The sequence below is a fragment of the Zerene cesonia genome, chromosome 17, assembly GCF_012273895.1.
Source record: "Zerene cesonia ecotype Mississippi chromosome 17, Zerene_cesonia_1.1, whole genome shotgun sequence".
Classification (NCBI taxonomy): domain Eukaryota; kingdom Metazoa; phylum Arthropoda; class Insecta; order Lepidoptera; family Pieridae; genus Zerene; species Zerene cesonia.
The window spans coordinates 9378280-9402553 of NC_052118.1; the positions used below are offsets into that span (position 1 = coordinate 9378280).

Consider the following 24274-nt stretch of genomic DNA (forward strand, 5'->3'; position numbering starts at 1 on the left):
GGATCAGAAATCTATTTTAACAAACAAACATTATATGCCATTTTGATTACCAGGTATAATATTATATAGCTATATAATATTCAATTTAATAGGCTTTTTCTCAAAAACACTTCACAAAAAAGACGTTTCATTGAGACTTCTATTTCTTACACTAGTACTCAATACATATTCTTATAACCCAATAATAACTCAAATAAAACATTATTTACAAAAACTTCAACAAGGCAAATAAATGCATTTATGTTACAATAATTTTTTTTCGCCCTAGATATAACAATAAACGAAACCTGCACGTGACTTCATGAATATTCATTGATCAATACTATCTCTTAATAGCATATAATTAAGAAATGTCAAGGACTCGTTTAGCTCTAGCTTCTATGAGGTTTGTTTTTTTATTTACGATACAATTATTCGTATAGCAGTATAATAACAAGATAGCTAAGAATATTGCTATCGTAAATATAATTAACAAACAATTTTGTGATTAAACACAATTCACCCTAATATTGTAAATGTGAAAGTTTGTTTGTTTGGATGTTTGTCCGTGAATCACGCTGAAACTGCTCATCGGATTTTGATGATATTTGGTAAACAGACAGGGTATAAGCTCACTTGGATGATAGAATAATATTTATACCGATTGAATTCCCCTTTGTAATCGCAGGAAGCAGGAATCTTGATATCCGGGCAGAGCCAGGAAGAGTGTCTCTTCATAATTATGATATGTAATACTACCAGAACTGTCTCGAATAAACACAAAAATCCGGTGTAAAATATACGTTAGAAATATTTTGTTTCTTTATCTATTTGCTAATTCCAAAGGATTCTTAAAATGTATGTTTTAAAGAATCATTCACATGACATTTATAAAATTCTGTAACATATGTAAGTTTACAGTTTCTTCTACAACTTATATTTTACCGTAAATATCAATATCAGTAACTCAAACTTATCTAGAAAAATATAGAACGTCGTACTAAAACTTGCATCACCAGAGTAGACGGTACGGTAGAAGAGGGACCTATAAATATAAATTGACTTGAGCGTCTCATGCAACACTCGTAGGAGTTATATAGCTTGTTCTGATCGGTGTCCACATCGTTCTATTTTAGTAAATGGCATTGGAAACTTAAGTAATGTCCTACTGGATTTCAATATATATATACACAAAAATAATCAAAAATCGCAATAATTCTAGAATGAATATAATTATAGAAATGCACTAATGGGTATGTGTTAAAATTACCTGAACCACGTTTAGCTCGGTATTTTCTTAAACGAATCGTAGCCAGGTGGATTTAGAGCCTCCGAAAATCCTACTAATATTATAAATGCGAAAGTTTGTAAGGATGTGTGTGTTTGTTTGTTGCTCTTTCACGCAAAGACTACTGAACCGATTGCAATGAAATTTAGTACGTAGACAGCTGGACAACTGGAATAACATATAGGCAACTTTTTATCCCGATATTCTTACGGGATACGGACGTACGCGGATGCGCAGGTCGCAGCTAGTATTATTATATTTATGAAAATCGTTAGACCCCAACCATATGGCTTTTCTTCATTGCCACAGTACATCGAGGTCAAATAGCACGTTAGCAGTCAACCACAACACGTCTTGCAATATCTATGAATCAATACTTTTCGAACAATTTTCAACACTCACACCTCTCACACCATTCTACAAACTACAACACAATTAAATATTGTGCAGCAACACACATTCTACGATGTGTCGCATATAATTTTACTGATTTTTAAGACCCTTTTGTCTCAAAGGATAATATCTCCAAGGCTCTTATAATAAGCATCAATTTTCCAGAACAATTGGTTCCTTAGTGCACCTGCTGAAATCCTCACTGGGGTCTGGTATCCTGGCGATGCCCGCAGCCTTCAGGAATGCTGGTCTGGCGGCCGGAGCAATCGGCACAATTGTCATTGGGTTTATTTGCACACACTGTGTTTATGTGCTGGTGAGTCCATATTGAAAAGCTATGCTTAGATAGAATTAGACCAGTTTTAATTGGTATACGCTAAATATTTTTATCCTAATAAGGCAGGCATTTTTTTAAATTTTAGATATTACTTTTGATAAGAATTAAGATTGAGATTTTTTCTTAATTACTATTTAGAGAACCTTTCTTAATCATAAGTAAATTAAAGTAAATCCGTGCTCAGTAAAATCTATTTTTCAATATAGGTAATACCAGTCAAATAATAAGTTATTTACTTATTGTGCCGCCAACAAAATACAAAAACAAACCCAAACTTATACTTACTTTTACTTTGACTTTTATAAAATGCTGTACATAATACAGAGTAACTATCTCTTTGATAAAATTAAATCGAAATATTTACGTAAGTCGTATTACAATTCAAATCGGAATTCCTAGTAAGGTCCGTTCCCTATCCTCACCCTCTTCCTAGTCCAATCCTTCTTTCCAATTGACAATCCTTTCCTTATTCTTTTCCTACTGGCACTTCCTCTGCGAACGTTAATGGGTGGTGGTGATCGCTTACCATCGGGCGAACCACCAAGTCAGTTGCCTGCTATGATATGAAAAAAAATCATCCAATTTTAGGTCAAAATATCACATGAAGTTTGTGTGGAAGCGAAAAAGCCATCAATGGGATTTGCTGAGACTTGCGGAGCGGCTTTTGAATTTGGACCGAAAAGACTAAGACCGTGGGCAAATTTCGCAAGGTCAGTATAAAACTATATTAATACTAGCTGGGCCCGCGCTTTCACCCGCGTAAGTCCGTATCCCGTAGAAATATCGGGATAAAAAGTAGCCTTTATGTAATTCCAGTTGTCCAGCTGTCTACGTACCAAATTTCATTGTAATCGGTTCAGCAGTTTTTGCGTGAAAGAGCAACAAACATACACACATCCTTACAAACTTTCGCATTTATAATATTAGTAGGATTAGTCTATTGGTGCTTAGGCTACATATTATGAACTGTCGCTCTTTCTTGCGTCGGCTGGGATAAGAATAAAGAATATTATATCCTGTGGAATATAATGAAATTCAATTAACATTTTAGCAGTGAATGAAAAATAATTATCAAAATCAGTTTTAAAGAAGTTAAGGATGTTTTTCTATAATTGTGTTTTATTTTCTAAATTAATAATGCTCCCGTGAATTTAAGCACAATAAGCAGTTTTAGTTTAGCTATTACAAATTATGAATGTGTGTATTGATGAACAGGATGTCCCATCGGTGTTGTATTATAGTTTATAGTTTTTCAAATGTTGAGTACGTTAAAAAATACTTAAACAAATAAATGATGTACAAAATTTCTTATTTCATTTTTTTAAAACTATGTTTACATCCCCTACCCTCGCACAACCGGCATATTATTCGCTCTGGTTATGTAGACATTGGGTCTATAAAAACATAATCTTCAATCATTTTATATAATTAGATATTCTCATAAATATAAATGCCGTACAAAGCAAGTGGTTCTTTAACAAAGCTAATTCTTTTTCAGGACATTCATCGACTGGGCACTCACATGTACTTACTTAGCAGCTCTTTGCGTCTACATAGTTTTCATAGCTGAGAATTTTAAAGAGGTATTTGATATCTATTTTGCAATAACAGTATCAAATTATTTCATTTAAATATATAAACGATATGTATAGAATTAAGTAACAATTAGAGATTTAGAAACAATGAACTAAATTAGGTAAGATTTAGACCATACTAGCTGCGCCCCGCGGTTTCACCTGCGTAAGTCCGTATCCCGTAGGAATATCGGGGTGTAAAGTTGCCTATATGTTATTCCAGTTGTCCAGCTATCAACGTACCAAATTTCATTGCAATCGGTTCAGTAGTTTTTAGTAGTAGTCGACAATTAGAATGATAGTCCTAAATTTAAAATGCCACCTTGTTTATTTGATCTGATAAATAAACTGATTTTAATCGTTGTTTAAAACGAATACTTTCGTATTAAACATTTGTATCAAAAATGTGTCATAATTGACCGACTTGTCATATTAGGTGACTTTTTTGTGTCATACTTTTTTAATTATAAAATTTCAATTTCAACGGTTAAATTCAATCCAATCAGTAGCATAAACTTTCCTAATGGACATATATTTTCACAATCATACAAGGACATTAAAACCGCAAAATATAAATTAATTTAATCATATTCATTTGCGAATAACACGACGCGAACAATTTGAATAAAGAAATAGAGAAGGACATTTTATATTTGATATTAAAATATGATATTAAATTTTTGAAATAATTTTATTCTGAAATTACACCCCTCGTCGGCACGCATTCTATGGATATCATTTTATGCGGAAACAAATAAATGTTATTTTACGTAAATGTTTTAAATTATAATTGATTATTGTAAAATGTTTCTCTTTTCATTTTATATGGTAGTCTGGAAGAGACCGCTACCTAGCGATAAGACCGCCATTTGTATATATTCTCTCTTTTGTTTGTATTTGTCTGTCTTTATGTAAATTTTGTGTGTAATAAAATTTTATCTATCTTTCTGTCATTTAACAATTCAAGCTTCTTCGCATAAGACATTAATTTAATTTTTTAAATACATACTATCTTACCTTTTAAATTTATTACAACTACAAATTTGGTGACATAATCCGTGACAGGTTAATTCGTGCTAACTGAATTTTTTTAAATCATCACTGCCTGCATCTTAGTGGCTTTTATATGCGTGTCAAATTTCAGCCCAATCGGTGCAGTAGTGAGCTGTGTGTTGATAGACAAGATAGATCAGTCAATCGCCTTTATTCGTATATTATTCCGTTCATAGATTATATAAGGTAATATAATCCTCTTCTATTTTCAGGTACTGGATGAGTATATCCCCGAATACAAGCTCTCTGTAGAAGCCTACTGTGCTTTGACTCTCGTGCCTTTAGTACTCATATGTCAAATACGAAACCTCAAGTGGCTGGTGCCCTTTTCGGCGATCGCTAACGTGTTCCTCGTAGTATGTTTCGCGATCACCATGTACTATATCTTCACTGATCTGCCCAGCCCCACTGAACGAGAAATGGTCGCCAGTGTCACACAATGGCCACTCTTTATAAGGTAACTCTTTTATGTAGTCGGCTTTTGAAGGAATAAGACCAGACCGTGATATTTAAGCACATGAGTGCTTAATACAATAATGATACAATTTATGAAATTTTTGGTTTATTTATATTATTGAGATTTTAATTAGTTTCGATTATTTGTGTTATACAAAGTAAAAGCATTTTCTAATGAATGTATATTGTTCTATATTTAAAATTGAAGTTATTATTATTTATCGAAAATATAATATCTAATATAACATTCTTACTAATATTGTAAATGCGAGTGTTTGTTTGTTTGTCTTTTCTCCACGTCGCAACGGAGTTATATTGTGCTGTGATTTTTTCTGTCTGGAAGCAATCAAGGAAGTGATATTTATTATTCCAGTCAAATATCTCATCTAAATAGGAAGATGACTTTGAGTCACTCCGAAATTTATAAATTTCGATAATGATATGAGCTCGCGAACAGCAGCCAGCTAATATATAACTCCAACAATTATATCCAACAACAGAACAAAAAAATTCGTATGTAATACAAAAACATTACCAAAACAAACCATATAAAAGTTATTTATAAATCCGAAACCACTCAGACGAAACATTTCTAAGTGTTGCTAATAAATGCGCACTGAAGCCGAAATTTACATATCAGCTAAAACGTTATCAGGATTATTAAAACTAGTGACCCATTAAATGGGATTTTAGCGAGTTCAAAGCCAAATGAATTGCTTCGCAGCGTTAACACAACAGATTATAGATAAGGTTTAAACTCAAGATTACCTGGAACGCTTCTCTATCAATAAGGTGGAAAAGTCAGCTCCAGTACATTAATTAATACGATTAATATTCAATACTTCCAAATACTATGCTTACTGTTCGATTTCCGTTGGGGAAACATAAGTAAAAAGCCTTTATATCCCACTACACGATTATCTTCATAATTATTAGCCCACATATGTTCCCACAGCTGGGACACAGGCCTCCTATGAGGGTTGAAGTCATAATCTACTACGCTGGCCGAGTGCGGGTTGGCAGATAATCTAGCACAAAACACAATTATATAATAATACTAGCTGCACCCGGCAAACGCTGTTCTGCCTTACTCTTATCATTTAGAGGTATGAAAAATAGATGTTGGCCGATTCTCATAGATACCGGATAAGCACAAAAAATTTCATCAAAATCGGTCAAGCCGTTTCGGAGGAGTATGGCAACGAAAACTGTGACACGAGAATTTTATATATTAGATATATTGATTAAATGAACTAAATTATTATCATGTTACACGCAACAACTTAGCTTATAAATAAATAACAGTGTTAACAACGACGGCACATACAAAGTAACACACTGCCTCCTAATTCTTCATGAAACCTTAGAAAATTCCACTTGTAGTTATAATTTCAGAAACACCTATTAATGTCCGTTTGAAGAAATTATTACGATACCCTATGAAAGCATGAACAGATTGTGTTATGAAAAATATTCAAAGCAATTTTATTAGAAACGTTATAATATGTAATATTTTGTAATATTATTAGTAATATTTTGGCTGAAACGAATCCTTGATACGAACTCCTTAGAAACCTTATAGGCCAATGTCCTTTAGTTTCTCCCCATCCGCCATTCATTTGCTATGTTATCTTTTGCAAGCAGCATTCTTCGTGATATGGTATCCAATAAACATTCCTGAATAAGATATTTCATAAAGTAACTTCTGAGAACCAAATAGATTTAATGGAACAATATTAAATAGGAAATTGTATTGCTCAATTGAGCAGCTACACGATGAAATAAAAATAGGTCACGCAGACTATAATTTAATTTAAATTAAATAAAAATTTCTGAGTCGTACGTTGTACAATTTCATACACTTTTTTACTTGAATTATCGCAATAAGGCGATCATTATAATAAAAAAACAAGAGTTGATGTGATGATGATGAAACGATGTTTTTGCATTTTAGTCTAACAAAATTAATGCGTTAAAAAGCAAGCTTGCAAATGATCACAATATTTCTCTAGTCAGATTATAATCCTAATCGGCCTTTACCTCGTCACTACATAATAAAATAAGCTGCGCCCCGCGGTTTCAACCGCGTAAGTCCGTATCCCGTAAGAATATCGGGATAAAAAGTTGCCTATATGTTATTCCAGTTGTCCAACTGTCTATGTACCAAATATCATTGTAATCAGTTCAGTACTTTTTGCGCGAAACAAATACACACACATCCTTATAAACTTTCGCTACATTTATAATATTAGTAGGATAGGAAGTGGGATATTGATAACAAACTTAAATTTTCCAGTACGGTTATCTTCGCCATGGAGGGGATAGGCGTGGTGATGCCCGTAGAAAATGAAATGGCTAAACCACAGCAGTTCTTGGGTTGTCCTGGAGTACTGAACGTAGCTATGACAATCGTGATATCTTTATACGGCATTGTGGGTTTCTTTGGCTACATGAAGTTTGGAGATGACGTTCGTGGCAGTGTCACGTTGAATTTACCACAGGATGAGATGTAAGTATGAATTAATAATGAGGTTTTATTGTATTATTAGGTGTATATGTGATGTTCGTATATTTCTTTATGTACAATATGCTTGCTAGATGCGCCCGCGACTTCGTTAGAAGACAAATTCAAATTAAATTAAAATAAATAGTTCATAGTTAATTTTTGTTTTTGTTTTATATTGAGTGTTAAATGAGTAAATATAACACTAAATATAGACTTTATGTTGCTGAGGACTAAAAGCTATATGATAAAAATAGTTAAGACGAAATCCGTCAGGCAGTTTTTTCGTGAAAGCCGAACAATAAGGGGGTTTTATTTTTTATTCATACCACGGAATTGAAGTTTAAAGTTTTGTTATATTATTGTATTGATAACGATTAGAGATTTTTTATACAGCAATTAACTATTTTCTACATTAAAATTGACATCAGAACTATTTATAAGGGAAGAGTTAACAATTATATAGAAAATCTTATATTATTTCTATTTAATTCAATCTTAATTATTCATTGTGTTATGTGGAAATCTTTATTACACTTGATATCAAATTATGAGTCCATTCATTAATTATTGATAACCGAAGATAACAAAAGAGTTGTTGCTTTTATTTAGTATTAGACCGTTGTTAGGACTTGCGCAAGCGCAGGGACAGCCTCCGTGGCACACAAATCAATACATGTTCGTTTACAAATGAACACATATTATGTGTTACATTATGTCTCTTTTTAATGTCTGCTATAATTTGGTAGACTTTATCTATAGAGTTTTAATTTCGTTACTTGTGTGTCATTCAATACAATTTATAAAAGATATATATCGATAGACAAAAATGTACCCAAGGATAGCACTTCGTCTGCAGGCGATACAATCAAGTGTTTTTTCAGACTCGCCCAAAGCGCAAAGATCCTTATGGCACTGGCGATTCTCTTCACATACAGCCTTCAATTCTACGTACCTATGGAAATGATATGGAGGCAATTGCAAGACAAGATATCGGTCAAATATCACAACTTCACTCAGATTAGTATACGTACTGGGTGTGTTATAGGATCTGGTAAGCCTTTCGTTATGTTAATGTTATTTTTAGTGCATTAGATACTTTTTACCCCCTTTTTACCTCTCCTTTACACATCATTTATCAGGGAATCATTTATTAGTGTGTCAATATGATTTTTTTCTTCGTTCGTTGCAGCCTTTTAGGACGTCCACTGTTGGACATAGGCCTCCCCCAAAGATTTCCTTCATTTGCATTTTTTCTTAAGAATGTTATGTTCATTATATTGGACTCTTTATATTATACAGTATGCGCGGGAAATATAACTAGATTATTTCAAAGGACTAACGTTATTGTGACAATCCATTAATTTTTTTTTCAATTTCATACTAGCTAGAAACCGTAATTATTATTATGTATAATTTTATGGTATGTTTGGAATACGAAATTTCAATAAAATACACTGAGTAGTATTCTTTAAGTTATGTTTATCTATTGCGTCCCAATTTATAAATACTGTCATTTAAAATATCGATGAAGATAAATTTGATTGAAACCACTTAGACTTGGATGAGGTTTCATTATATTTAGATACATATCATACCTATATCTTGCTCATAACACTAATGTTTCGAAACAAAAATATCATGTTTATGTTTAATCATTACTGCTACTACATAACTATACATCTAAAGCTTATAAGATAATACACTGCTCTAATTGCTCTAATTGTTTTGCTAGAAAAGACCACTGCTAAGGCAGTTCAAAGTGCATTCTGTTCTATTCAATTGCAAGTTAAGGTAACTGCAAAAACAAATGTCAGTACATTCTTTTCAATTCAAATATATATTCTATACTGCTAAAACAAATGTTCTTTCTGTTTTATTCGATTGCGAGATTAAAATTAAATGTTCTATCAACAGTTGCGTTAGCTGCAGCATTTCCTGACCTGGAGCTCTTCATCAACCTATGCGGCGCCATCTTCCTTTCAAGCCTCGGTCTCCTCACTCCCGCCATCGTCGACACAGTTCACAATTGGGACAGAGGCTTGGGACCGTTCAAGTGGATTCTATTTAAGAACATCTTCATAGCTATGATTTCCCTCGTCGCTCTCTTCGCTGGATCCTATTCTTCTATAAACGGAATGATAAGGAAATTTAACACACCTGTATTGGAAATGAATGCTACTAGTATTTTAAATGATACAATGACACTATGATAGTTTTAGAGGAATAAACTTAGGATATAGTATTGAAAAACTTTGTAAATAGATTTGACGTTGGTACTGCACAAAGCGGGATATTAAATTAAATAGGTAATGTTATTTTTGGACGGTTGCAGTTCCACAAACGTGGACGAATCGTGTTCATCGTTATGTCATAATTATTTAAGGAATTATTGATGCTAAAATTTTTAAGTTTAATTAAAATATTGTGTAATGTATGACATAAATACATGCGGCTGTAAGTCTATAATAACGTTTAATAAGTACAAATAATGAGCTGTTCCATAACTAATATAATTAGGTACTTTTATAAATAATCGTATTAACAATAGTGTACTGTATTATTTTATAAGTCTAGACGACTCTAAAATCGCTAGTAAATGCGAATTGGCACTCCATTTAGCAATGGGCGTGAACGAATATGGTTTGACAGCTTTCTTTTAAAATGTTTTCAGAATCTACGAGAATGCCGGAGTCGAAATAGAAATATATCAGATTTATTTTAATGTTTCCACAAACGTGTTGTTATTTGTAAATAATAACGTGACATTATCAATTTTGAGACTACTCTTAAATGAATTAAATTTGATGAATTAAATGATCTGTATCACAATAAATCAATTTAATTAATATTCTAGATTATGTTTGTTATAATTTTTCAGAGAAAAATAATAGCACAGATTAAAAATATTCTCATATATTTACGTTTAACAGATTGTAAAGTTGTGAGGTTCTGTTCTTAAATAAATATATAGAGTAAATAATACAAAAATGAACTAAACAATCATTTCAAAACGGCGTACTAGTAATAAAATTCAACTTTTGATTATGCACAAGGCAAATATTTTTTGGGTCCTTTTGGAAAATTCTTGTATCTGAAGTTCTAAAAATCTGCTAATGTAAACTGTTTATTATGAGTTTGTATTATGAAATTTTTCGATAAATATTTGTTCAGGAATTTTCAGGATTGTTTGGCAATTTTCTATTAATTGTACAACAAAGTCAATATAAAATTGATCGATAAGGCAAAAACGAGTTAATCTTCTGCGGAAATTGAAAAAGGGCAGTGGTGACTCATTGGTTAGGACCTCGGTCTGCAATCGATAACTCGGGGTGTTCGAGACCAGACGAGCGTGCAGGAAAAAAAGATTTTTTCAATCTATCACCAAATTATCACACCACTGCTCGAAACCGCGAAAGACAACATCATGAGGAAACTGACATGTCCAAGAATCAAAAGATTGGCGACATGTCACATCTGCCAACCAGCATTTGATTAGTAACGTGGACTATGGAATCCTATAGAAAACTTATATGCTTCTGCACCGGGAACATACATGGGCTTATAATTATCAAATGTTCTGCCATATGTACTAGCAATACACTCTCCGTCCATTGTGTCAGCAAATATGTTACAGGTTAACTACGGAATTGTTTAGAATGTGATATTTAATATAGTTGTAGTTATAATTAATATTTGTATAAATAAAAATTAATTGTTTAATTATATGATTTTTCATTTATAAAGAACAATCAGTAATGTTAAAATATAGTTATTTTAAAAAGACCCCTAGAGCGTTACATTTCTGCCATCACAAATTTTATAATTTAATTTTAATTTTAACATTAAACTTAAATATTTCACTTATATCACTTAATTATTTAGAATTACAATTTTCTGCTTACCTATTTGTTAAAACTTATAAAATTTAAGAGATTTTATTTTCGTCTAAATTTCCCAAATTAGTTCAAATTATGTGGCATTTTTACAACGCAATTAATTACGCCTATGCAAATTTAATAGCAGCGTTGCATACTTAAAACCTGCCTTTTCCATATCACAGGAGCAAATAAATTCCTTTAATTGCTTATATCACGAAGACAAAGCTTTAATTGATGCAAATCTAGTTTGATATTTGATTGTAAAAACATTTCTCATTAATATAAATTTAAAGGATAGTATAAAGACAGGTCGTCTTGCGCTATCACGGTGTGACACTGGAATTAGTCCTGCTTTCAGACGTTACGGTAATTCGCATTTAATTTAAAAAAAAATACAACGATTTGATGAAATTAGAAGCTGAAAAAGCCAGACCTTTGCAAAGGAAGGGCTATTGTGAAATAATACAGAATGCACGCAAACCGTAGGTACCAAGTATATAATAGAATCTACTATAAAACGCCAATGTCAGAGAAAAGTCAAATTAATAATCGTAAATAAATTTTCATAATCCTAAAATAAATCTCCATCCAATTTATGTAAATGAGAGAATATCTCGTCAAATAAGTATTATATTCCGCAATAGACTGAGATGCCACTGCTGGATTTTCATAGGTATCTGTTTTTTATTAAATTTAGTTTAAATGTAGTAAGTAGGCTAGAGTATCGGTATGTTGCATGTCACAAGGATCTGTAAAAAACAATTGTACAATCAATTTCCTAATATAAATTTAGGAAATTATGTAACGAATAGCAGAAAACAATTGCTAGCTCACAGATAATTCCATCTTTGGGTTGTTTGGTGTAGGATTTTTATGTTTTATGAAACTAAAAAACCTAAAAAAAACTAAACCAAATTACAGTTTTATAGTTACTTGTTACGATAAATGGTTGCCAGTTTAAAAGCCCTTAAAAATTTTATTAAATAAACCAGAGGCCAATTTTTATAACCTAACCTAACCTATCCTACTAATATTATAAAAGCGAAAGTTTGTGAGGATGGATGTATGTGTATGTATGTTTGTTATTCTTACACGCAAAAAAATAGTGAACCGATTGCAATGAAATTTGGTACGTAGTTAACTGGACATCTGGAATAACACACAGGCAACTTCTTATCCCGATATTCCTACGGGATACAGACTTGCGCGGATGAAACCGCGGGGCGCAGTTAGTATTAAGATAAAAAACTGATACCAGCTGAATCGAGCAGTGAGACCTTGTCCAATAAGGTTTTACTGTTGGCAATTAAAACAGTTACTACTCAGGACTAATAGACATGATGGGCTTTTAATATAGCAAGTACAAACTATATAATACTTCAGTTTCTGAGGGATAAAACCGTAACAATTATATTTAGAACTTTCAATTAAACGGCAGCGATTTTGTAATAGACTCGAAGCTATTATGAGTAGGTACTTCTCAATTTTATTGAAAGGACTCCCCTTCGAATTTATTATTAAATGCTTTAGAAATTTCAATTTGAAAATCGACTTAGTATGTTTATGGTAGTCATTGAATTTATCAAATGAACAATAATTGATTTAGTAAAAAAAAAAATCAACCATTTAAAGGTAGAATATTTAAATGTCGCGCATTCTTCTAAGTCATTGCGGGTGGTTCAGCATCATCATCATCATCATCATCATCACCATCATGTTCAACATCATCGCCATCATCATCATCATCCTGATGAGCGGGTGGTTCGCCTGATAGTAAAGAAGTGCCTCTGCGCATGCGTTACTCACTTTAAAGGGGTATGGGATAAGGAAAAAATTGACGACTAGAAATTGGGAATGAAGTAAAAGGCCACCAAAAAATATCAATTACGAAAAATAATGGCAAATCTAAATGTGTTCAGTGCTATAGACATAAAAGCTACACATAAACAGACAGACAGAGTTACACGTTTATTATATTAGAAGAAATAACTAATTAACTCAGTGATAAAAGCTGTAATATTGAAACGGTATCTCCGTTTATGCCGCGCTTTAATGTTTACGCGAAGTACCATAACAAACATTCGTCTTATTTTTATTTGCAACTCAAAAGCTTTAATGCACTAACGGTATTTCTTATATGGATTTTTTCCTCATTATTTGAAGTTAAACGCTAAATGAGTCAAAATTGGCGAACGTCGTACTGTATTGAGAATTATAATCAATTTTTATGGAGACTTCAAAACCACAAATCACGCGGTCAAAAGCGAAAAATAAGTTAAAGTAATGATTACGCGCTACCCACTCATCTACATATTTGAACTCAGTGCTAGCTAAGTCCAACAGGCACAAGAGAAGTATCATCTACATGTATCTTACTCAGTATTTTCTTGTGTTTGATTTTACGCGAGTATTATACATTTAGAAATTAAAGACTTGCAACGCAACGCGTTATTCATTATATTATTAACCCGACGTTACGAACACTTTACAGCGAGCGTGGTCACGGGGAGACTGACCGCCCGCGTGAATAAAATCGCGTTAAAAATCCGTTTAAAAGTCTTTAATTTCTAAATGTGTCTTACTTATCTGCTACAATAAAGTACGAAAAAGTACTTAATAATTAACAAATAATATGACGAGAGACTAATATTAAAATACATATTTACTTTAAAGACTAGATTTAAAAAACATTGTCAACCATTTACATGTATTTGATCAATATTATAAAACAACGTTCCATATCCCCGTTCGCTTACAATAACTTCTTGAGGAGCGAATATTTGAAACCGATTCATATGATAGTCCATGGTCACGGGTGATACCTTGGTGATACCGATTGTAATTAGATCAAATCAATTTCCAATACAAATACTCATTAACTGTAAACAATTTGAATTCAATGAAACATATTTGTGCCTAAATAAACAAACAAAAAGATGTAGGTGCTTTAGTTACTCACCCTTCTTGACCACCAAGTTATCAGCCGTCATACACTTCTATTCATTCGTATACCTGTTCCTTTTGTATGTTCTCTCTTTGGTGCACAAAATCCTACTAATATTATAAATGCGAAAGTTTGTAAGGATGTGTGTTTGTTGCTCTTTCATGCAAAAACTACTGAACCAATTGCAATGAAATTTGGTACGTAGACAGCTGGACAACTGGAATAACATATAGGCAACTTATAGGCCGGTGGCCCATATCCTTTTCCTTACCCTTCCCAGTCCTTTCCTTTATTCCTGTCGCCAATCCTTTCTTAATCCTTTCCCAGAAAGTCGGCAATCCATTTGTAGAGGCGTAAGGTCTGCACTGGACCTTATGCCTCTCCAAATGTTCATGGGAGGTGGTAGCGCTTACCATCAGGCGTCCCACCAGCTCCATTGCCGACTGTAACATAAAAAAAAAAAACTATTTATCCCGATATTCTTACGGGATAGGACTTACGCGGGTGAAACCATGCCAACAACAATGAGCAACGGTGGCTTCCTACAAAACAGTACCTCATTTAATTTTTCTTTGAAAATACAACATTGCCTATCACTTTCTTAAAAGCACTATCGCGACAAGTCACCATATTTTCATTATAATATAGTTAAGGCACTAAATCAAATTGCATATTTAAATCAGTCAATAGTTGGACATGAATGGACTGTAATTAATACAACGCAATGTATTGATTTGAAGGCTAAGGGAAAGGGAACTAGTACAATTGTGTACATAGTTATGTGATTATAATATGAAAAACACTTATTGTAACCCTTCCATCAAGGTTCTAAATTAACAAGGTAACTATTACGTTTTTTTCGTCGAGGCTATTTTCTATATCGTAAACCGGTGTCTGATATATATATAATTTTCAAGTATGAACCAAAACCTAACCTAACCTAACCTAACAAAATACACAAAAACGTGTATAAAAATGATTCAATGTATTAATAAAATAAAGATTTACACAAAAGGGAGGCAGTTAGTGTCACACAGGCAACTTTTCTTTCAGGAAACCTGACAGAGAAGAAAATGTCAATATCATAAATACATACTTTATCTTCACTAAGATTATAAAGAGGAAACTTTCGTATTTTGAACGATTCTAACGTTTTCACGCAAAAAACTGCTGGACCTATTTCAAAAATTCTTACACTATTAGCAAGTTACACTCCACTGTGACATGAGCTATATTTGTACCACAGAAGATGCTGGCGCGAAAAGTTAGTATAAATAAATTGCATCTATTATAATTCGGATTATAAACAAACAGCAGTGACCTTTTGTCACACTTCATAGATTTCCCACAGTATAACAGTTATTTCCTCGACACAGTAACCTATCGCAATTCTCATAAGCCTCCAAGTCAGATTCATTGGGAGATCTTCCGTCACTTCTATCGTATTATAGGTGTTAATAGACAGAAATATGCTTTAAGTCGAATTATTCCACCTAGATATAAAATACATATATATACAGATATAACATCTCATATCATCTCATAAACTCGCCTTAAGCTGTAACAATTTAATGGAAATATAATATTTTTTACTTGCTCAATCTGAATTTAGGAATGGCGATGACCCATATGTGTCAAATGTCATGTGAAAAATATCTACGATTTGCTCGGCAATAAAATAAACCATTATTGAAAGAATAAACACTTTTTTAGTTCGTTTAACTTCAAGCCTGTGACGTCATGAAATGGTAAAAAATATTTTGCTATAGTAATGTTCACACTATATACATACACATCCGTACATTCCTAGCACATTGACCCTGGTGTGGTTGAAGGAAAAGGTAGACGGACCAGGGGTATTCCCCGCATAGTTCTCGTAGGCCTTTTTTACATGAACTACCGAAAACTGACAAAAATATTCAAATCGGATATGGAGTTCCTGAGATTAGCACGTTCAAAGAAACAACTTTTCTTTTTTTTATCGCAGGCAAACGAGCAGGCGGGTCACCTGATGGAAAGTGACGCCCGCCGCCCATAAGCACTTGCGATGTTAGGGGCATCGCGAGTGTGTTGCCGGCCTTTGAGACAATGATATGCCCTTTTCTTGAAGGTATCCCCATCGAATGTTTTATAATTATAAGTATACAAAGAGGAAAGATAACATTGTTTATTTCAAATAAACTCAGAAACTTCTTAACAAGTTTAGAATGAGCTATAGAAAATTATTTCTCAAATGGAAAATAATTCTTGGGGTGTGAAAAGCGTCTGGTAATTTATAATTATATGTTATGATAAATATTTCATTTATATTCATTATAATAATACGTCTAACTAGCGGTCCACCCCGGTTTCGCCCATAGTATTTATAGCCTAGGGCCATTAGGAAAATTCGCCTATAGCCAACGGTGAAACAATTGCCGAAATCCGTCCAGTTGTTTTTATCCTAAGAGTGTTCAAACAAGCAAACACTTCAGCTTTATATTATGAGTAAAGATATGTTTACATTGTTAGGTATTAAAATTATGAAATATACATGTGTTAGGTATGTATCCTACTAATATAATGAGCGCAAAAATTTGTAAATATGGATGGATATATGTATGTTTGTTACTAATTCACGCGAAAATTGCTCATCGTATCTGTATGAAATTTGGTACAGAGATAAATTCTAGTCCGGATTAGTACACAGGGTATAATTCACCCGAATACTACGCGAATGCCGTCCTGGGTTACAGTTTATGTATATATTAATCTGTTAACCATTAGTACCTAACTTAGTTCGTAGAAACAGAGGTGTTTCAAATAATGATTCCACTTTAATCGTGTTAACCCATTACATCTCATCTCAGCTGCAACATCTGGACCGATTCTTATGACAATTTTGTGTGCATATCGGGTAGGTCTGAAAAGCGGCCAACTTCTAAGTTAATCTGTATATTTTGCGTTTTTATATATATCTATATATCCCGCATTACCGTGGGAATATTGAAACTGTATGTTCCAATATTTGCTAGAGGTCCAGCCGTTCCAGATAGTAGCCAGAACCAAATGGCAGACAGACAAACAAACTAAAACAGTAAAAAAAATGCTTACATCACAGATCCCATGTCACAAGTGTCACAAGGGGCTGCTGAATACCAGTGTTGTGTAAAAGCTCAGCTCTTGCATGACATTCTAGATATTAGTTATACATTATTTATCGAGATATATATATATATTTTTTTTTGGTACTTAAGGTTTTTGTGCATGTGGGGTGCTGTGTGTTTATAGACAATAAATTTATTTCTTTCTTTCTTTATATTTATATATATTTAGTGAAAAAGCTCATTTTTATTTTATAAACAGACCTTCCAATTTTATTTATTCTTATGAATACATAGTTGCATTTAGAATATTGAGAATCTAATTTAAAAAATAGATAACAATATAATAAACAACAAATCTCACAAAGAGCAATTTGCTGCAAGTTCGTCATTGCATTCGCCAGCACCAATTAACGTTGAACTAATTATTCAATCGATTATATTGAAGGTCTTAATAGCTGCAGGCCATGTTATACTGGTTCTCTCAGGGTGATTGTCAATATAGCTATATGTTCTTGTGAGAGTCAATGTTTTGAATAACAGTGAGCGGCGCGCACGCATTGCAGGCTATATCAGTGTAAATAATATGTTCGATGGTTAAAAACTAAATTATAAGTGAAAAAGTGTTTGTGAAAGGATTTATTATTATTTGTGAGTATTCTTTAATATGTGTTTATAAGAAATTCGATATTATCGTCACTATTCGTCCTAATTAATTAATTTATCGATCTACGATTAAACTTTTATAGAATAAGTGTTATTTCAGTACATTTTTATTTTTATTTAAATAATAAATTGGCATTTTTGTCCTGTGAATAATTTTGTCGCGATCAAGTAAAAGGCGTCAAGGTCCTACAAATTAGGGGGCTTTTTATGATTTGCAAAATGCTACATTTGTATTCAGACTTCAACCATTACATTTTTATAAAATCTATAAAACCTGTATGAGATATGTTTTATAGCCACAGATAATCAATATCTTATAAAGAAAAAACCACTCGAATTTTATAGCATTGAAATTATTTTTTACGAATATTAATCATAACAAAGAACATAGAAACAACATCAAATTAGAAACAATAACTCAAGGATACTCCACGACTTTCACTTTTAGATACTCTTGTAACACTAGCCACTCCTCCCGGGTTGACCTGAGATTAAAATACAATAAAATATAGCCTATATTCTTCAGAGATATTATAAAATTGTATTGATAAAATAATTTTTAAATCGGTCCAGCAGCTTTGACGCCAATTCTTTTCAAAGACACTCTTTCTCTTTATAACTTTAGTATAGATTATATGCTAAACTTTATAAATATACGCGTGTTTATTTCATATTATAAATTACAAATACAAGGCATATACTTCAAAAAGTATCTCTAGTAGTGATGAGATGTATCACTGCTGAAAAAAGCAGCCTACATCACTCACACTCCAGACCTAAATTTTACCATAGAATCAACGAGAAAGACAAAGAAATAAACAGCACGTTTGAAATATTATGAGGATGGTATAATAGTGCATTTATTAAAATATTAACACACTGCGCTTCAATGAGCACGTTAATTATTCATGTATGTTAATTAGCAGCCTAATTTTTATGCATATTTATCTGTGATTAGGAAGGTGAACTAGATGGTGCGTAACTAAATATTAAGTGATATATAAAATAAGCAACTTTTAGGCTAGGAAGGGTTACGATACTAAAAGGATTAGGACTATTCCCTTTTTGTGAAGTTTATTTGGGTGTGTGGCAGTAAAATTTAATTTAGAGGAAGTGCAGGGAGTAAGGATACATGACTCGAGATGTGCATCAAATAAGAAAATCTGTACATATAAATAAAATATCAATTTCCGTCCGTTAAAAAAGTTTGGATTACTTCTGTTTTATGAGCTACCATTTTTTTTTATATTCATAGGCAGGCGTTTATCTTCCTGTTTGTCTGAGCATATGTCTGGAAAGACTGAAGATCTGCTAATTGAACCTGTAGAAAAGTCAGTTTTTTATATTATAAGAATCAACCACGAAGAGGTTACTTTTATTCTGGAAATCCCACGAAATCGGGAATTACGCGGGACAACCAGATCTTAGGAAATGTATCGACTCAGTTGTACCTATATATACAAACATATCCCATTCTAGTCTCATTTCACATTTCCCTAAACACCCACACGTGAACTGTACAAAAGATTAAAAAACATCTAAGTATAGAAAAGCTTGAAAATTGCTACAATAAAATTTAAGATTAGCGATAGTGTCATCTTGAAAAGCTGTCGATATATCTTGGGATAAAAGCAAGGCTAAGAAAACAATAGATTTAGAGTAGGCTGTATCTGTATGTGTATATAATATAAGCCTTTTTTGATAAATTTTGCATTGTATAACTTATTTATTTTTAAGCAACTTATAAATATGTATCCTTTTTGATGACAACAAATTTTTTATTGTTATTATTATTAGTAATACATTAAGGGCATGATATTATTTGTCATCCACAAAAGGATTAGGGAATATTAAAAAAATAGGAAGGCGGACGTGGGACGTAAAGAAAAGTAAAGTCGATACATACGATATTTGTATCATTAAATAGAAAATAACTAATAATTATATAAAAAGGTTTCAATAGTACACAATAAACACCTAATTATATCGCCTAAGTAGTTATCATTAAAAAATTTTCATAAATGACTAATTTATTAATGAATTAAATCAAGTAACGATTAATCAAGGGCCACTCCCACTTAATAATACATAAAACTAATAAATTATTAAACTGTTACATTTTTGTTACGTATCCTATATCTATAACAATATTATAAAGCTGAAGATTTTGTTTGTTTGAACGTTTGTTTAATCTCAAGAACTACTGGTTCGATTTGAAATTCTTTCAGTGTTAGATAGCCCATTTATTGAGGAAGGCTATAGGCTATATATGTACCGCAGGCGGACCGCTTGTAAGTCATCATCATCAGCCCATATATGTTCCCATAGCTGGGACACAGGCCTCCTATAAGGGCCATAATCCACCACGCTGGCCAAGTGCGGGTTGGCAGATGTCACATGTCGTCGATTCTTGGACATGCCGGTTTCCTCACGATGTTTTCCTTCACCGTTTTAAGCAATGGTGATGTTGTCCACATGTGCAGATAAATTGAAAAATCAATTTATTTCCTGCACGCTCGCCCCGGTCTCGAACCCCGATCACTTATCGATTTTGAAGTCCGAGGTTCTCACCACTGAGCCACCACTTCTTGTAAGTAATAAGATATAATATCATTTCCGAGAAGCACCAAAACACCGACACACATATTTTATATGGAAATAGCTTTTACCTGCAACATTCAACTCGCTCTATCAACATAAAATTCATCACCATCATCATAATTTGTATGTTCCCAATGTGACACCACCCATGAGGGTTAAGTGGCCGATCCATCACGCTGGCCAAGTTCAGTCTGGCGAATGTCACCCGTCGGCGAACTTTTGCTTTATTGCCGTGTCGGTTTTTTCGCCATGTTTTTCTTCGCTAACTCGAGAATTACTTAAATATTGAATGTTATTATTCGTTATGGTGAAATAAATAATATGATAATAAACTCTGCACTATTCCTTACTTATCACGCTAATGTTATAATGTGAAAGTTTGTTTGTTTGGATGCTTGTCCGTCAATCTCGCTGAAAGTATTGAACGGATTTTTATGAAATTTGGAACAGACAGAGTATGAGTTGACTTGGGTGATAGGATAATTTTAACCCGATTTAATGCTCCCTTGAAATAGAACAGGGATCTACATATCCGGACGGAGCCGGGACGAACGTCTAGTGAATTATAATATTAAAGATACAGCTTTTTAACTGGAAGTTCAAGTCAAAATCCGTAAAATATTATAAGTTAAGGCGATAAGGCCGAGAGACTAGGCGTTGCTACGGTTTGGCAAAAAGCGCGGGTTCGAATCCCGCTTCGTGATAAATTTTTTTCTATTCTTTCAAAATTTGTCATATTATAAGTTTTAATGATTATATTATTTTATAAATGAATTTCATCTCAAGTTTATTATGTTATCTGACATATCTCATGCTTACAATAGAATCTACCCGCATATAACTCTAAATAACAAACTCAAACCTTTGCCTTTCATCTCTCTTATGAAGGTAGATCATACCTTCAATAGAATGTCAGAATATTTAACTGCAAGCCACTTATAGCGCATTTAATTGTCAATATCACCGCACCTTTGAGCAAACGAAAATTTCCGCAATTTATATATTTTTATTTCAACACTGATTCAAGTGGGACACAATACTTCCTATTTATACACTACTACCTGCGCCCCGCGGTTTCACCCGCGTAAGTCCGTATCCCGTAGGAATATCGGGATAAAAGTTGGCTATATGTTATTCCAGTTGTCCAGCTGTCTACGTACTAAATTTCATTGCAATCGTTCAGTAGTATTTGCGTGAAAGAGTAACAAACACAGACACGTCCTTACAAACTTTCGCATTTATAATATTAGTAGGAAGTAAAATAAGATAATAATATTAGGAGTGCTACTGTATCGCATCAGAAACTATATCACCACACCCTTACGTATAAGGCTCTGTGAGGCGCTAGTCCTCTCGAAATTTAACTTCGGTGATAGTATGTACGGTGGAATATTACTTGCTAGGACGAAGACAGCAATACAGCGGGTTTAGAATGCATGCGCTCGGTTCTGCTGGGATATTCCTCCGAGAGATCACGTAACACCATATCTGATCCAGGCAAAAACGCTCAACATGGATCGACGCAGGCGCCTTCACTTTGCTGTCATGCTCTTTGATGTTATAACATCTCAGATACCGAAATACCTATATAGTAAGCTTAGGTGGGTGAGGGAGAGAAATGGCTCTCACTACACTAGGGCCTCCAAGTGCATGTTGGCTATGCCAAAATACCACACAACTGCTTTTAGAGGCAGTTTTATATACAACGCAACTAAGTGTTGGAACAACCTCCCGCCGCCGATTCGTGAGTCAGTGTCAAAAAACTCTTTTAAACACAAATATAAAGCTCACTTGATATATGTGTATGTATAAATATATATATGTATGTTTACTTATCTAATGTACCTTTAATATTCTATATAGACCAATATTTATGTAATAATTATATTTTATACATTTAATTTCTTTTTCTTTTTTCATTTAATTATTTCAAATTAAGAAAACAATAAATGTCACTTTGTTTAAAATAGGGGACACTTTTGGGCTAATGCGTTGTTGCCTGGTGGGGCTCTGAAAATCAGCGTTATGCTGACCATATCGGCATAACAGATGCTGAGTGGCCTCCCCGTTTAGGTCGCCACACAGATATGCGTTAATGTTTTAGTTATAATTTTGTTTTTCATTTTTATTGTTTTTATGTTGTTTGCTGCTTTCTCTTTTTAGTGTGGTGGGCTTAATAAATGTATTTTATTATTATTATTATCTCTTTCACTGTTCGCATTACTAGGATTAATATCGGTTGGTACTAATTATATTGCATCTGTATTTTATTCCACCTTTCTTCTGGAAAAACACGCCTCAATAACTCTTAACTGGCTGTCGTTTTCCTTATGCTCGTATATAAACAGCCCATATAATGTAACATCTCACCAACAGCGTTTCAATGCTAAGATAATATTTGTGTGCTCATTTAAATATATTTAATAATTAAGTATCCTGAACCCTATCCTCATAATCTTCGAACAAAACGGATCTTTTCACAATAGAAAATAATCTCACATTTTGAAAATAATTTTATTCACTACTCAAAACTGCACCGTACAAGTGAATGGGTTGAGAATTAAAAGAAAGAAAGGCGAAAGGGAAAAAGAAAAGATATTCATCGTTCACATCTCTAATATATAGGAAAATCCCCAATCCCCATCTGCATAAACACGAATGGTTTTAAACCCGTTATAGCTTAAACTATTTCAATGAATACATTTAAAATGCAGCTATGTTGAAAGCAAAGTGTATTACATAAAGACGTATATTATATTTCATCTGATGTAACACGATATTAGTAATATTGGAGTGCAAGAGATTAGGCCATTCGGTTTATTTGACAGCGATTTCCGGATTTCTTATTTTGAAAAATATGAGCGTTTCTTTGTTGCGATATAGATTGCTTCTGTTCATCTTTTTATTGATTGATTTTGATGTAAACTATCAGAATTATTATTTAAGAGAGAAATTTTTTAAATCAAAACTAAAGAACTGAAGAAATAACAGGCAATTTTTATTATAATTCACTTTAATTAGAACGAAAGAAAGAATGAAGTAAAAAAATACTAAATCTGAAACCTTAACTTAACTGATTTATGAACAATAAATACATGTAAATTTAGAATTGTTAAATTCTATTGACCTGATAATAAACCATCTTTATAAATATATGTAAAATTATACACAAAATGATATAAATAAAAATGAATCCATTTTCTTTCATCACTTGTGATTTGCTAGATTTCGTGACTCATTTTCTTATTTAATTTTTATTATCAGTAGAAGAAACTCATGAAATAATAACTGGAGAAATGTTCGCGGAAAATAAATTTGCGCCTGTATTTTAATAATCATGAGTTTGATAGTTCACACAAAGACAAGACCACGTCTGTGACGTCAGCTATTTATTAGGAGCTTTTTCTTTAAGATTCCGTTTCCACATGGCAGTATTCCTTTAGAAAACTCATATCCAAAAAGAAATCCATGACCTTTGTATCGAATGAAAACATAATTTCCTATCAAGGACACCTC

General features: G+C 32.9%; 2 protein-coding genes across 2 annotated transcripts in view; both read left to right on the forward strand.

The window, feature by feature from the left end:
* LOC119833385 (proton-coupled amino acid transporter-like protein CG1139) overlaps positions 1–10939 on the forward strand; it is a 43301-nt gene extending 32362 nt beyond the window's left edge. The window contains exons 4-10 of the mRNA XM_038357372.1: positions 1826–1976; positions 2586–2707; positions 3496–3580; positions 4837–5081; positions 7377–7589; positions 8468–8637; positions 9501–10939. Coding sequence (XP_038213300.1) covers positions 1826–1976; positions 2586–2707; positions 3496–3580; positions 4837–5081; positions 7377–7589; positions 8468–8637; positions 9501–9796 — 1282 coding nt within the window. The 3' untranslated portion in view covers positions 9797–10939. The remainder of the gene's footprint in view (positions 1–1825; positions 1977–2585; positions 2708–3495; positions 3581–4836; positions 5082–7376; positions 7590–8467; positions 8638–9500) is intronic.
* Positions 10940–18009: 7070 nt separating this feature from the next.
* Positions 18010–24274, forward strand: part of LOC119833572 (proton-coupled amino acid transporter-like protein CG1139) — a 37643-nt gene continuing 31378 nt past the window's right edge. The window contains exon 1 of the mRNA XM_038357641.1: positions 18010–18142. The gene's annotated coding sequence lies outside the window, so the exon portion shown is untranslated. The remainder of the gene's footprint in view (positions 18143–24274) is intronic.